At 40.2% G+C, this 16,373-nt stretch overlaps 1 protein-coding gene across 10 annotated transcripts in view; it reads right to left on the bottom strand.

Annotated features, from left to right (window-relative positions):
• Positions 1-16,373, bottom strand: part of PHF20 (PHD finger protein 20) — a 78,241-nt gene that overhangs the window by 48,964 nt on the left and 12,904 nt on the right. For all 10 annotated transcript variants that reach the window (XM_014260784.2, XM_014260785.2, XM_014260780.2 and 7 more), the window contains 4 exons: positions 12,284-12,398; positions 1,430-1,601; positions 1,119-1,203; positions 338-417 (listed from right to left, as the gene is read on the bottom strand). In XM_014260784.2, the coding sequence (XP_014116259.2) occupies positions 338-417; positions 1,119-1,203; positions 1,430-1,601; positions 12,284-12,366 (420 nt within the window). In that variant the 5' untranslated portion in view covers positions 12,367-12,398. The remainder of the gene's footprint in view (positions 1-337; positions 418-1,118; positions 1,204-1,429; positions 1,602-12,283; positions 12,399-16,373) is intronic.

Below are 16,373 nucleotides of genomic sequence, written 5' to 3'. Positions count from 1 at the left end.
ACCATGATTCAAAACCTTACCACCAGCTTTAATATGTACATTCTGAATTTTTCAATGACTTTTAGATATCTGTTTTACCTACAGGATGACTTCTTTAGTTCAAGAGGTGCACTTAAAGAATCTGTGAGCTTTGCAAATCATACCACAAAGATTCACATTTCATTCCCCTTAATGAAGCAGAACTGAAGTCCACTTTTCATTTTAATGGACTTCATTTCAGACATACTGTATTTCAGCAGTAAAGGCTTTTCATTAATTTTATGTTTTATAATTCACCAAATCTAGCCATTGAACTGCTCATTCAAGAATACACTAGCTGCACAAACACCATACTTACCTGATCTTTGGAAAAAGCTTTGACATGAATGTTTTTGACTGTCTGAACTACACCATCATAAAATTTCACAGTGTATGTACCTAAGATATGAAAACAAAGCACAAGGGTTCAAAGATCAGAAGTTATTTAAGACAGCATCAGCTAACAGCTCCAATATTCCAGCTGCACAATTAGCTCTACATGAAAGCTGCCCTACCTGTGTTGTTAGAACCCTCAACACAGAGCTCCTATCACAGGCCAGGGAGACACAGCAAAGTTATGCAGAACAATTCTGATCAAAATAAAGGTGCATGTCTAATCTTAAGAGTTGCTCCTCAGATGCACCTTACTCACAAAACCCCAAAATATTTCTGGTGGAATATTCGAAAATATAATTACACAACCCTTTTCTCCTTGATCTTACAACACAAACAGTCTAAAGCAAGCCCAGCACTAGAACAAATCCTTCAAAGATCCCTCTCCCCTTTGGATTTTTAAGGCGGTTTTGCAGCTCTGAGAGTAGGTTTTATTGCAGTTTACAGGCAATAACAACAAATTTAAGAAACAACTTTTCCCACATATATACTTAAAGCAATTACTGACTGGATATACCAGCAGAAAGTTTTGATCTCATAAACAAGATAAGATGCTAAAAATGTTGATGACAGACTAAAACACATAACTGAAAATGCAATTTTCCACAGCTGTTCTCCATCTGCTGTAGTATCTCTCCACCTAAACGAGGTTCCAGCACAATTAGAAATACATGACTACTAAGCATGACAAAACCAGGAGTTCTTACCATCTTTGTTAACAGAAGTAACTTTGGCGGGATAGAAACGACAGTCAGACCAGCATGCCAATACCTGATCATTGATATGAAATCCCTACAAAACAGTAGTTAAAAGTGTCTTCATCTGAGAATTACCGAAACATACAACTTTATTAAAACATTTCAATTACTAGCCTTCCAATGTTTAGAAGAAATCATAACATTTACACAGCAGGGGTAACACAGCAACAGTGAAGTATTTTAAAGGTAATCATTCATACAAATGCAACTTACTGCAATTAAACTGCAACACACACAAATGTCCTCTAATTTCTACTTACTGCACAACCTTCTTCCTCATGCAATCCTTCTTTTCTTAACTGTATCTTCTCTAGGGGACGCAAATAAGGACTGTCCCAACAAAACCATTCATCATATCTATGGTTCCAGCGCTTGAAATGGATAAGTACCTTCCCCTCCTCATAATCAATTTCTTCAATGTGCGCTGGATACCTGGTCAAAGGTAGATTAAAATATTTTAAATAAGAATAAGGTAAGCTGTCTCAGACACTTTATACAAATAAACCTTGGTTTAGCTACTTCAGTCTTATTAATTTGATGTACCACTTGTATAAGCAATAAAGATGCTACCAAATTATGGAGCAAAGCACATAAGAAAACCCAAAACTGAACAGCAAACGCAAACATTGGCTGCAGCAAAAGGAGACAACTAAGAAGTTCTTAGTCTGGGGTGGAAAAAGAAATTTAACTACAGATTCAGAAGTCAGAAAGACCTTCCCTACATCTACAAACGTCACATTTTACAAAATCAATAGCTTCAGTTCTCTCTTATCAAGAATAATGCCTGGGGGTCAATCCACTCACTTCTCATCACCAGTCATCATGACTCATCTATCCAATGTAACAGCAAAAACCCAGCAGGCACACTAAACATAATTTTATAGACTCAGAAATTAAATTTCATCTGCAAAACCCTGGGATTTGTAAATATAAACTTCTTAGTACATTAGAAGTACAGGAATCTGAGATGAGTCAAATTCAAATGTTTCTGATCAGGAAGGCCTTGTAAAGTGTATTTTTTCAAACTGCATTGGTAATTTGTAACTTCAATAACTATTTCAGAATCACAGCTATTTCACTAACCCATCTGAAGGTCACATTCCAAGTACAATGCTTTCCCTTCCACAATAGTAACGTCAAGAGAAAATTTCCATTTGTCAGTGCTTTCAGTATTCTGGAAGAAAGGCAAGGCCTTAGTGAATTCTTGAACAAAGGGCTGAAGACAAAACTCAAGTCCACAAGTATTCTTTAATACTTGAAAGGTAGAACAAGTGGTAGAAAGAAGTGGCATCTTGAAAGGATAAAGCCTGATGCTAACAGTAAAGCCAAGACATGTATGAATTAAGACTCAAATGCAACCCCAGCTACCATTCTACAACCCTACACAAAGGGAAAGCAAATCTACCTACAACTGAAATCCTCCAGCAGATCTGAGACATGTCCAGTGATAACTTCACAAAGAGTTACAAACAGGCCATGCTAGAGGCTTAAACTGTAACTACAGACTAATACTTATAGACTAATATTTAGCTTAATACTCACTGCCACACACATCAAGCTATGCCATTAGTTCATCCCAATGTATTACCAAAATGGATACAGCAAAGGCTGTGGAGCAGAGGAACCCAAATGGGAGATACTTACATGGCAGGGAGGTCTCTAACTGGTTACAACTTCTTGGAAAAAAAAGAAACTTCCTTCCTGTGACAGTCCAGATACTTTTTTTTAGGTAACTCAAGTGCTGTCCTTCACAAGTTCAAGAGGGGGCAACAGTAACAGTCACAAGCTAGTTCTACTACACTGATTATTTTTGGCTATTGCTAAGTTCAGGTAATGACAAAAATCAGCATCCGATTTCTTACAATCTAAGTGCAGCAAAACCAGGTAAGAAATCCCAGATCCTCTCAGCAATAGAGCAGCCAGAACAGTGTTCTTGCCATTGGGACTGCAGTACACCTGGAACTAGTCTAGATTTTCAATGATGAAGAAGGAAGCTGATAAAAAGGACAAAGTGCTGACTCAGTATCAAGTTAATAATCCTGTCCAAGCAGATAACCACCTCTGGAAGTACAGTCTACTTTCTACCACTAAAATGAGACAAGCTCAAGTTATAAGAGCCAACTAACTTGATGCAAGAGTGCTCCCTGCTTCATATCCAGCAATAAGAGGAACTTTCCCTACCAGAACTGTCATCCCAGAATCATAAATCAGTGCCATCTGCACCCACCCCACTTCACTAATGGGAGCCAAGATCATCAAGATCTTACCTGATAATGAGACCAAATTTCAGTCTACCTGAATAAGTTCTCAATTCTCAGACAACATGCTGCAAAGCCTCAACATCTTCTTCTCTTTTTGAAGCAATAAACATCAGTTAACATAAACTCAGTGCTCTTGACTGGAGCAGTAAACCTATTAGAAGCTGTGCTAGACCTATTCATGAACTCTGACAGCCTCCTCTCCTCGACACCACCTTCCTCTCAGATGAGAGCACTAGCAGCTACAAAACAAAGCAGAAAGGTTCGCAGGTTCTCAACAGCCCTGAGCACCTCTCATTCACAGGTCAAGCTTCCTTACTCTCACATCTTCCATAGAACTGAGCAAGCACACCATATGAGAAGGCACAAGTGCTCACAGATCTATACAGAAGTATAATAGGGCATTATCCATACACTTCCCCCAAAAAGCCTGTGAACATACATAGGGGTAGAAGTAACTTAAAAGAAATTCAAACTTCTTCAGGAAAAAAAACCAACAAAACATACTATGAGAGGATACACAAAGTGAAAGGCAAATAGCTGAAGCCTGGCTAAGGCCCCAGAGAACAACTGAGATATGTCCAGGCTGGCCCAACACATCCTCCCCCAAACCACAAAGGAAGTATTCAGCTCACTCAATGGGTATTCAAGACAGCTAACTGATCCTGGGTAAGAAAATCCCAAATGGTACTGATTTAAGTATTTATCTGAAACACTGTGTAATCAGAGACAACATCTTGCAACATACAGGGAGGGCAAAACAACTTTTCCAGCAAAATTTGAAATGAATGAGCTCATACCTTTCAAGAACTTATTAACTGGCTAAACAGTAAGGGAAAATCTCTAAGATGCCCAAACTGCTGGCATTAATTTTCTAAGAACCTAAGTGACAATCAAAACCTCAAAGAACTGAATAGACTATGGTTAGTAACGACTGGCAACTTCAGATTACAGCTGTCAAAGCACAGGAAACAGTATGAAAATGGGTTTATGGTAGACAAATGTAAAACTATCCCCTTCTGGGAAAAGGTAAATATCTGGAAATTCCCTGGACTAATCTGTTTCTCTTCTCTTTTCCTACATACCAAAACAGAATTGCTATAAACCCTGACTCCCTTGGAACTAGGAAGGGACAAGCTTAGTGCAGTCAAAGCAATGCAGAGAGGAAAGGAAGCATCAAGGAGCACCAGCACCATGAAGGACAACAGCTATAGTGGTTCATCTTTTCATTATGTAGACCAATTCCTGACAGCATGAACTGAATTCATGGAAGTGACTATGTGAATCTTAACAGGGTAGCACCATACTCTCAGTATTACTCAAGAGCTCTAACCAGAACTAAAAGCCCGTTCACATTTTACTTAGACAATAGACAGAAAAACTTGGAGGTGTCATTTTAACAAGGTAACAAAAGGTAACATCATTTGCCTATTGCAGGCATGTAGTACAGTCATCCTCTTTTCAGTAAGAGATGCAGCTAGCCATCACTCAATCAGTTTAAATGATCCAATGAAAAAGATTTCAGAAAGTCAACTCGGTTGAGACAGTATGCCCATGTCTGTGGCTACAGCAATCCTTCTGGGATCCCTCCATTCAGGGCTGTCCTACTACAGCAGCCCCCCTCCTTCATCCTCTGACCTCCAGCACTATGTACCAGGAGACCTTTTAGCATCCACAGAGGCTCTCTCCCTACAGCAACCCGAGGCCAAACCTTTCATGACAGGTTTGATGCATCAACACAAGCCCTAACAACATAAGTCAAGCACCGAAAGTACTCACTGTACTCCCTGGAGTTCCAAGTATAGGACATGACAGACAACTGCACCAGGAATTGCAGTGCACTGCCAATATGCTATGATTCCAAATACAACAAAGCAACCTCTGGGAAGAGTAGTAATTATACAGAATTCATTTTGCACTGACAATGAGCAGGCTTCACACTGACTACTCTGCTAGCATACAATGTTTCTTCTTCATGAAAGCTGGAAACTCATCCAAACACCACCGAAGTCCTTCACTAGCAATTTGGGGCACAAGCCATTGTGTACCGGTACGTGCATTGGTATGCAAGAGGTATACGGCACTCTGACATGAAATATTTTCCAATGCATCGCTGCCAATGTACTGGCAATGGTGGCCCATTAATTGACTGAGGTATTTGGTGCTGAGAACAGAAATCAAAGACAGCACTTTAACTGAACAGGAGACTTATGACTATGTTTTAGCACCCATTATGGACAGTTGTAGGTTGGAGACAGAAATCATGACTCAAGTCTGATGATCATAAGACAAACAGCAAAGAGTTTATTATGGCAGCTCTTTTAATAGGGGGTTTGAATTTCCTGGGTTCAGACAGCTGATTGGTCTGGGTCTTCACACTGCCCAGCTCCTCAAGCAGTGATACGTTTGCAATTAGGATCGAATGGGGCTGGCTGAAGTCCCTTGTATGTGTTCAAATCCATCCTATCATGGTTCACCCAGGGATTTGTTTACTTCTCGGGTGGCTGAGTTTGGGGACAGCCTCAGACCAGCCACGCTGTGACAATTCACTGTTCCAGTAATATTAAAGAATGTGAAAGTGTTATTTGTTATCTTCTGCAGGTGCCTTGCAGATAAGATGACAAAGACAACATGATGACACAGAAAATGAATCTAGTTTGAATTAGACTCTCCACTCAACTCGACAAGCCTAGTTTCCCTCAGCCAGTGATGTATCTCATGTGTCACTGGAGTTTTAACACTCACATTTAGGAGCTGTTAAAGGGGATTACCAGAAATACAAGTTTTTAAGATGGCATGCTGCAGGCTTATTACTTAGAAGTTGCAATTTTACAACTTAACACTACAAGCAATAAAAAATTCAACTCAAAACCATTTTAATTAAAAACACATGTATTTCTACCACTGATGTCTTCCAAATATTTGAGTCTTGGAGTTTAAGTAGGGCGATGAGAAGATTGTCTTACCATTGATAATCTTCTGCTTCCAACAGGCTGTTGGCTTGCTTGGTTATGTTGTGAATTTATTGAAAAACATGAGAAAACCATGAGAACATGAGAGCACCCAAGAATTTTGAAGGGGGTGTATATATACCCCACGCTTCTTCCCCTTTGTTTTAGCATCTATAATAGAAACAAAATACGCACTTTTGAATGAAATTAACAAGGTGAAATTTAAACTGCTTATATGCTTTACTGTCACCCAGGGTCTTCCATCGCTGAGGAGCCTCCTTTTCAGAACGAGGATTTGGAAGGCCTCTTCTGGATGAGGCTTCTTTGTTTATCTCAAAGGAAAGGGGTTCAGCTTCTGCAAAGCCAAATCAGCTAGTCCAAGTGACTTGCTTTCATCTTTAGCACAAAAACACCTGGGTTTGATAACTTCCCCTGCCAGTTAAGGCCATAGTTTGGCCAAAACGAAGACCTAGACTGGGAGGGCTCGATGGCACACCTCTCCTGCCAGTCAAAGCCACAGCTTGGCCAGAGCTGAGACGCAGATTGGGTGGGCTTCCCTATCATATCTTTAAAAGAAATCTTTCAGTAATAACTCATAGAACAGCTGCCTTTCTTATCTATCCTTAACTAAATAACCAATGATATATAAATAACTTGTAAATAAATACAACTATGCAGACATATATATTACTCTTCTGAAAGCACCATTTATCTCCTTGTCACAAACCAATTCAAAACCATGAAAGGAAACATCTCCCCGTCTCAGCCAGGTTTTACAGGTCATATTGTGCTACATGATCAAAAGTGACATGCCCTTGTGCCAGCAATGTCCCCAAAATACTTGACTTTTGAGGTTTTTTGAATGAAGTTGTAAGTAAACTGCCATTCCACGGGTCCCACAGATGGTCCAAGGTGTATATTTGGAGCTTTTGGATTTCTCCTGTGAAAGCTTTTTCACTTGGTTGTGATCTTAGCTTATTATTTGATGGGTATATACAATGTTAATAACATCATTCCCTTGTACTTGTAGAACCACTTTGTAAAATCACAATACTAAAAACAAAGTGTAAAATTAGTTGGGGTGTTTGCCTCTATAAATATAGATAATCTGTAATATTACAGAATAGAGACATCAAAAGTGAATAATTTTGTTATCTAAGGACACTTATGAAGCTGTTTCTTAAGGCTCGAAAGAATTAAGTTACTCTTACACAGCTACTGTATTATTAGTGTACTTAACATCACTTAATGGCATTAGTGTAAATGATGAACCTTTTCCTTCTGTTAAGAGTTACGAAATTGATAACAATTCTAAGTAATTTAAACACATTTTTGGGATTATGCATCTTTAAATAATATGTTTTCTTCAGGAAAGGTATTAAGACATGACCTCAAGGCTGCAAGGCAAACTATTTTTGTTAATTTAGAAGTTTCTGTTACTACCTTCTCATGTATAGTTTTTAACTTCTCTGTAATCTCAAATTATTCTACTTTTGTGATTATAGTATCTGTATACTTTGTTGCAAAAACTGAACATTAAAAGCCATGTTTATATTTTGATTCAAAATCAAGGAAACGTGCAAACTAGTATTTGAGCAACAGCAGCAACAGACCTGCTGTACTCAGAAACCTGCCACTGACCTCAACCTCCTGAGACCTCAGGAGCTGGCATGATTGAAGTATGAAAGGCAGTTGTTAGTGGTCAACAGCATGAAAATGCTTTTGTAGATATTGTAAACAAAGTGACAGGTGGAAAATATTTGGCTAGAAAACCCCGTAACTAAATTTTGCTAATGAAACACTTTGCTTTTACATCAAATTAGTACCTTTATGTTTGCCTTTATGAACTTAGAATGCTCTTTTTGGACTTTGATGCTTTTTTTATCCTTTGGAGGGTAAAAACAGTCTGGAAAATTATTCAGAGTTTTATACAGAAGGAAATTATTAAATTAAACTAAAACCTTAAATATTACACAGTATTATAATGAAACTTCAGTGCATATTTGAAAGGAGTTTAGTATTGTTCATCACAGCACAAGGACTGAAGCTGCTGACGGTACCTAGAAACCAACATTAGAATGCGTGCTTGCCTTACGGCAGTAAATTTTTGTCTTTGATTTTGAAAACCTCACCAAAAGAGGTTTTTTAATGCTCCATGGATAGGTTTTTCTGGTTTGCCCTGCACACTGGGCACCTGCCATAGCAAGTGGGTTATGGTGGGCGGTGGTGGCCCGGTGAACACCCACCACTCCGCACAGCTATCCTGTCGCTTGGGACCTGCCCCCCGCCCGCTGGGGTGGCAGCTCTCGGCACAGCCAGGATTGGTTCAGAGCGTTGTGTTGGGCTCTGGAGCTCTCGGGTTGCTGCTGGGGACGTCAGCGCTGTGGAGCCACAGGCTGCGCACAGGGTGAAGCGCTGGAACAACTCTAGGGTTCAGTGGGTTCCCGCTGATGCTTCTGGGTTCAGGAAATGTCACTTGGCTTCTGTGATCGGGTGCTCTTCCAGGTTTCCTGGGAGGTGCAGCGTTGCTGCAGGTGGGCGGTAAGCAGCGTCCCGCATCTCCGTGTGCCAGCAGCTCTATGCACGGCACAGGGGGTGCTGGAAGGGCTTCAGGGATGGGGCTGCCAGTTTATTTTCTGTTTTCTCGTGCTGCAATGCTTCCAGAAGCTGGTGGGTGCAATGGATGGAATCTCAGGTGCCACTACGGAAGTGATGGTAGCTACCAAGCCCCCACTTGGCTGGGACGGCATCACTCTCCTGCGCTCCGCCATTTTGAGATGATTGAGCAGGCTGCTTTTGTGGCACACATGCTCTGTCATTTTGAGTGTGCAGCTCCTGCACCATGTGGTGAGTGCCATCTGGAGTGAGTGACTTCTGCTCCATGTAGCGTCTGCCATGTTGGTGACCCACACCCGAGGCACATGGTGTCTGCCTTTTTGGCGTTTTTCAGTGGGCTGTCTCTGTGGTGCTTTACGGGGCATGAAGCTCAAAGGTGGCCCTTACAGCTGGGTCGTGAGCAGTCCCAGGCATTCCGAGGATGGATCTGGTGGGTGTGGCTCGAGCAGTCGCAGTACGGGTGAATCCACGCACCATGCAGTCACCACCAGTTTGGACGGTGGTGGGGGAGCTCTGGTGAATAACAGCCACTCCCCTCTCGGTTTTTCACCCCCCACTCTGCCCTGCAGGCGGTTTCCGTGGCATGTCCACTGGTGTGTCCCTGCATCCCACTTGGCTTCCAACCACCCCAGTAAGTTCGAAACAAAGTTCCAGGGCTTTATAACATTCACAGCATCCATAGCAGCTTCTACAGCCTGTTTTACAAGCCTCCAGGGTTTTATAATGTCCATAATGGCTTCTAGAATCTGTTGCTTATACTTCATCAGCCATTGAAGTAAAAAAAGAGAGTCCACAAAGACTGGGTTCTCCTCCATGGAGGCAAATCCACCCACTACTTCAGTGCCGTTTTCTATTTAGAAGGGATATTTATAAAGGTGAATCCGGACTCTTGGTCAGCTCTTCACGCTGTTTTTGGTTGGCTCTTCATGACATCTTTGGCAGCTTGTTTTCGCTGTAGTAGGGTTCTACTGGCCTTTTGGTTTTACAGCAGTCCGCTTCTGTGTTCCAGCTCTTTGGTTTTTCAGCTTTGTCACTGTTTTGGCAGCTCTCCTTGCACGCTCTGATTTTTTTTCCAGCTTTTTTCACTGGTTTGACTCTGCACATGCTGTCCTCTGTCTCCCACCACTCTGCTCGTGGGATGGCTGGTCCTCACAGTGCGGCACTGCATGTTATGTGAGGTTGAAGACAGAAATCATGACTCAAGTCTGATGATCATAAGACAAACAGCAAAGAGTTTATTATGGCAGCTCTTTTAATAGGGGGTTTGAATTTCCTGGGTTTAGATAGCTGATTGGTCTGGGTCTTCACACTGCCCAGCTCCTCAAGCAGTGATACGTTTGCAATTAGGATCGAATGGGGTTGGCTGAAGTCCCTTGTATGTGTTCAAATCCATCCTATCATGGTTCACCGAGGGACTTGTTTATTTCTAGGCTGGCTGAGTTTGGGGGGCAGCTTCAAACCAGCTGCACTGTGACAAGCGCCAACACAGCAACAAATATACACACAAAAAAAGTCTAGACCTCCAAAGGTCTAGCACTGGGAAAAGCAAGTGTCAGCAAACAGAAAATCCTGTTCCTCCACAGGAGTGGACTGTAACCACACCACAGAGTGGTGAAAGCAGCAGAGAAAGAAAACCAGTCTCTGTCCTCTACAAATCTTCACCCAGTGAGCTGTGTCAGTACTGTTAGTTTTGCTAAGCCCCCAGCTCTTAAAAATTTTTGTTTAGAAACCCTGAAAATGCAAATGCACACAATCCAGAGTTCAGAGCTTAGCAATTAAACAAAATATTTCAGAAACTGAGAGTTCATAACCAAGCTGTGAGGCCAGAGTTGCAAAGCACTTTGTGTAGGGACAGGTCATTCAAGATCAAGTGTTTCCAAAAACCAAAGAATATGGAACAAACAGCACATCCAAAATTTAAATTTAAGCCAAGGGATACGCAAAAAGTAGAGCAGGTTGTTGAATTCCCCCCACAAAGTTTTCCCATGCAAGAGTTATTTACGCTCAGATACTGTTGTTGTTTAGCAAACATGTCAGAAGGGTAACAGTCATGGACGCAAGTTATTAGCCTTACTCCAGCTACACCAAGCTGCATCTTTAAAAAGCCTACATTACAGACTGGCTCAGAGATCTTATTTTTGTAAGCCTATTTTTTTTTGTCGTACTAACAAAACTCAAGAATACTGAAAATGCAGGCAGGTTCAGATCACTGCTTACCTACACAACATTTGGATATACAGGTAAGCCAAATTAAAATCTGAATAGGTTCTAATGGTCATACTTTACATGCTTTACAGAAAGAGCTGTTTTCTCATTTTCACAATTCCAATGCCCTTGTATCTGGAGAGAACATGCTCTGCATGCAACCAAGATGTTCTGGAATGTGTCTAAGGCAGTGGTTGCCTTAGACACATTCCAAATATGGTTTTCAATACTGACTTTGTACACTTCACCTGTTGACAGGCTCCAGAGCTTTAAGTACAATCATCTCTATCCCACACAGACTACTTAATAAAAATCAACTACAGTTGATTTCTGGAAAGAGAAGTTATCTACAGGAGCTAACAAAACATAATTAATTCCTGTATTTAAGAAATCTTTGGCAATTTTAATTTTATCTCTCATTCACGGAGTTTCTGTTAGTAAATGCTAAGTTTTGAGTTGACTACCTGAAATGTAAAGAGTTAGAAAGTTCAAAGTTAGCCCAAATAATTTGTAAGCTCTTTGTCCTCTTCCTAATGCAGTGGTTAGTGAAGAAAAGTGCTCTTCCTCACAGCTGAGGGCTGCAAGACAGGCACCGGACCAGACTTGTTAGCATGGAACATGTTTCCCCACACAGTTCTTTAATTCTAAAAAGCTGACCACCCTCATATGAGCACAGGCCTAACAAATTCAATCAGATTTCAGAACCTATGAATTCGCAACCGCACTGAGAAAGGAAGCAGTGAGGATATTCTGTACTGCAAAGAATTTATTCTTCCACAATATCTGCTCTACAATATTAAGTATAGCACAGAACTTAAAGGGTGAATTCAGGAGAATGAGAGCCTGAAGTCCAAGTAGATTTAGGAGCAGTCCTATTCCCAGACACAACACCACCATACTTCTGGAGGGCCAGCACAACATATTAGCATGTATTGCCCATCTCAATCACTGGTATATAAACTTTAATAAATTAACTACTTTCCTACAAACCAATGACTATGACTTTAAATACTGCACCAATACAAAATGTTTAAGATATTAAAGACTTAAAATTAATATAACATGAATGGTTTTAAAAATATACCAGTTTTTTAATCTGTCACGGGCTTCCAACTGGGCTCCCACCTCAAAGTTGATCCCTCTTCTATTCGGAGGATGTTTTGTCATTTTGTAATATCAACACTGCTGATTTTATTCCCCTGAAAAATGCAATTAAATATCAATCACTAATCAAGACATACACAAAATAAGCTTATGCACTATAATTCCCAGAAGCCAGATGTTAAGGTACTGCTGTAATTTTGATTTGCAGAAAGTTAGGGGGCAATTATCTTTTAAACAAGGGTTCCCAAGTGACAGTGTGCAGAACGATTCCCAAAAGCATGTTCAAAATGTCAGCTACTGGACCGTGAAAGAGTGAAGCTCAGCCTCTGTCCATTGGTCCAAGTTCCAGGTCAATTAAGAACCATGCAACCCAATGTTTATTCACAAATGAGACGGTAATTTCATAATATTTTCTCCCCCCTCCAGGTTTTGATGAAAACAAGGAATCCAGTAAACAGGAAGTGGGCAAAACAAACACAATGACAATCTTTCAACAGCTACCATATTAGTGACACACTCTAGAACACTATGTCACCTCATCACTACAAGTGCAATAAATTTCAAAGCCATTAGAAATATGTAGGTTTTTTTAATCCAATTTTAGAAGACTTTCTGTACTGATTGCATATCTGCATTGCTTTCGTCCACCATTTTAATGGGAAAATTTTTAAAATTCTTCATTAATATTTGTTTCCAACAGATAACATAAAAGTTTAAGAAATCTTGCTCTAGTAGTTTCTCTGAAGGTACACACAGTGAAAAAGCCTGGTCAACAGTTATTTTTCCTGATTTTTTTTGTCAGTTGTTTCCCACAGTTTTAGTAACACAAATAATGATCCATTCTCATAGCCTTCAAGTTCACAAGATCCAAAAACACAAATAAGTCTTATTCAGTATCACTGTCCTTATAGTAAAGCTGTATCTTGAAGATTCAATTACAGATGGACAAAATTGATTCGCGTTAAAATAAAAAACTTTTTAGTCTTACACTACAAGAACAAGGAGACATACACAGAAATAAGCACCAGTGTTTTGGTTCACATAAGGCATAAACAGCAATGGTATCAACTGACCTGCATCTACAAAAGGATTAACATCATGAAGAACTACTCTAATTTCAACTGTGGTTCAGAAATCAAAGATCTTTGGAAATACCATAAAGCTTCTACAATAAGGAAAAGCTACTCCTTCACCACACTTTTTAAGCCAAGCCATTTGGCAAGGGCTGGCCACAGAGACAGCCCAACCACCTCACTGCAAAGAAACTTCTCTACCAAAAGCTCATCTGCTGCCTTCGTCTAAAGCAGTGCTTTTAGACTGATCCTCACCTCTATTAAAGCAGCCTGCAAGGGTATGGAGGAAAAAATACTATTGCCTGAAGGTTGATTCAAAGCAAAAGATAAAGTATTCTAGCCACCTAGGAAGTAAAAAAAATAATTTCCTAGAGTAGTATCTGATAAACAGATCAAGTTCACACAGCATGGATCTGAATCAGCCCAGTCTTCTAATGACTGGGGTGGGAGCTCATAACTTTTAATTGAGAAATGAAATTAAGAAAAACTTAAGATGGTTGGGATTTTACAGTTTATATCGCATCAGAATGTAGAAATTGGGGAAAAAAAAAAAGGCAAGTGTGAAGCTGTATTTTAAGAGCATTATCCACCCACACCTCAAATATTCACTATTTTCTTTGCAGATTTACATCATTAAAATATCCCTTTCACGCACTAGCAATGGAATTTCATGCCTCCAAATGAGGAGCAGACATACAATTTGCTTAACACTTGTAGAAGAAATGACATCTGCAAGGTGATTCTTTCCCTAGTACGCTTATTTTTCCTTTTCACTAAGGAGGGACATGCAAAGCCAACATATTCCCAGAGGCACTCTCGGTACATTATTTTAGCTTCCCGCAGTGGTCCTCCTCAGTAAGAGCTGCCACCTGGATGAAAAGGATTCATCTCAGCTCATCTCCATGAGGCTGGAGAGGAACATACACATCTTGTGACTTCAGTAACAGGATCACACACAGCAGGGCTTGCATAAACACATCCGTTTTGGTGAGGAAGGTCTTACTATGGTTTCAGTCAAATATTTAAAAAAATATGAGTATCACAGCTAATAGGAAATCTGAAGAAAACGGCCAAAGCCATTTAATCAGAGTTACAAAGGCAGCAGATTCCATGAAAATCTGAACACAGCTAGTCAGCTAACATCAAAATTAGTCAAAGCACACACATACTGCACTTCACTAAGTTCACTAAGCTTGGCTTCACCTTCGCCAAGCTTGTTAGAAGGCAGTAGGTCACAAAATTGAAAGAGAAAAAATTTTGAGCAAAAATTTCGTATCATTGGCCCCTCCTCCCAAGTCTTCCTTTCTCTCCCCTCCCAAGTTATAAAACTTGGGCTGCTTCGGTTTCTCTCATATCCTACCACTGGCTTGCAATGTGACCCAGCAGTCCTGCCCCTCAGACCATGAAAGCAGGCTGGTTTTTCCATTTGCAGCCCATTTCAGGAACAGTCTTTTCAAGCAGATATATACTTGGCGGAACATTACATAAGATAAATTACTCAGTAGAGGGTCTCAACCATTTTACCTTGAAACACCCAGCCTTAGAGCAACACTGAAACCATGAGACACAACTTTTACTGAGAACCGTGACACAGCTCTGCACAAACTAGGCCAAGAGGCAGTGCCAAAATACACTTCACCAGCATGCCCATGACCACACTGATAACTTCAGTTTCTCAGAAAGCAAGCACCCTACACAGGGGCTTGCCTACTTTGAGATTTTAAGTTTCAGCCTCTGTCCTCTCCAGCAAAGACTGCTTAAGAACTCTGAACTGCAATAAAACACCTTGTCAACAAACAACCTTAGACTGATCAGACATTCATAGCTACAACTTAGAAATAAGAATGCTTTGCCAGAACATCTCTCCTAAAATCTTCTTCACCACAAAATCAATTTGTACTAACTTGGTACCTAAATCGACACACTAACAGGATTTATGCTCTGGTAACTCTGAGATGTATTCAAGTCTGTAATTAAAACACGGAAACTAGGCCTACCCCAAGAGCTGTATGGCTTTTCTACAAAACTTCTTACTTCTCTAAGATCAGATCTGTTTCAGGAACAAATACTTCAGGATTTAGACAAGTCACTACTTCCAAAAGAAAATGTTTCTCTATTATTAAATCTATAAATCTGTATTATAGATATATATCTACTAAACCTTTATTACTGAAAGAATACCTGCTATTTAAAAGGGAGAGTCTTTTCTTCTCTATCAAAGTCATCATAAGGTAATTTAACTTTTCAACTCTTCAGACACACATATCAGTGAGGAAGACAGACTTACAGCAATGCAAAGGAAATACATTAATACTGATCCCTTCAGGCATAACAATTTTTGACTTCTAAAACAAGCTTTTTGCTCTGCTAACAGTGCTCGTCCTGTACACCTTACTCTCTCCAGTTTTAGGCTCTGTCAGTGCAGAGCCCCAAACCTGGCGTATCACCAAGTTCCAACAGAAGTAGGCTCCTATGGAAACTGAAAATCTGTTTCATATTATCAGGCAGAGCAAACCCAAGCAGTTACGGCAAATTTTCACAAATAACAGCCTCTATAATTTCCTCTGTGAAAACTGCAAAACCACTGCAGCCTTTTCCAAACCACACCTACTCTGGCAAAAACTATTTTCTAAATACCTGCAGAGTGATTAAACCATTATTTTACTAACTGTCACACCAAAACCCTTTCTTTGAAATCAGCCCCACTTTCCAACTTAATTCTCTCTCAGTGCTGCTTCATAAGCAGCTCACAAGAAATGCAATTCACTTCCAAAATTTAGCCTATTTCCTTCATTCTTTTGTGCATCCATGCCAAACCCAGAGCTTTCCCTCCCTCTGCCATAAGGATACAGTAGAAAAAAAAAGAGGAACACCATGAAAGAAAACACCATAGCTCTCTGACCTGACAAAGGAGCACAGTCAACTTCGACAGTTTCCATAAATATAACCTTACCTTGCATGGAAAATTTATGTTTTATTCTGGATGGGAAGCTTCTG

This window comes from Pseudopodoces humilis, chromosome 19, assembly GCF_049639895.1.
Source record: "Pseudopodoces humilis isolate 2021_Gansu_Grassland_sample_001 chromosome 19, ASM4963989v1, whole genome shotgun sequence".
Lineage (NCBI taxonomy): Eukaryota > Metazoa > Chordata > Aves > Passeriformes > Paridae > Pseudopodoces > Pseudopodoces humilis.
This window is presented reverse-complemented; position numbering and strand designations above follow the sequence as displayed.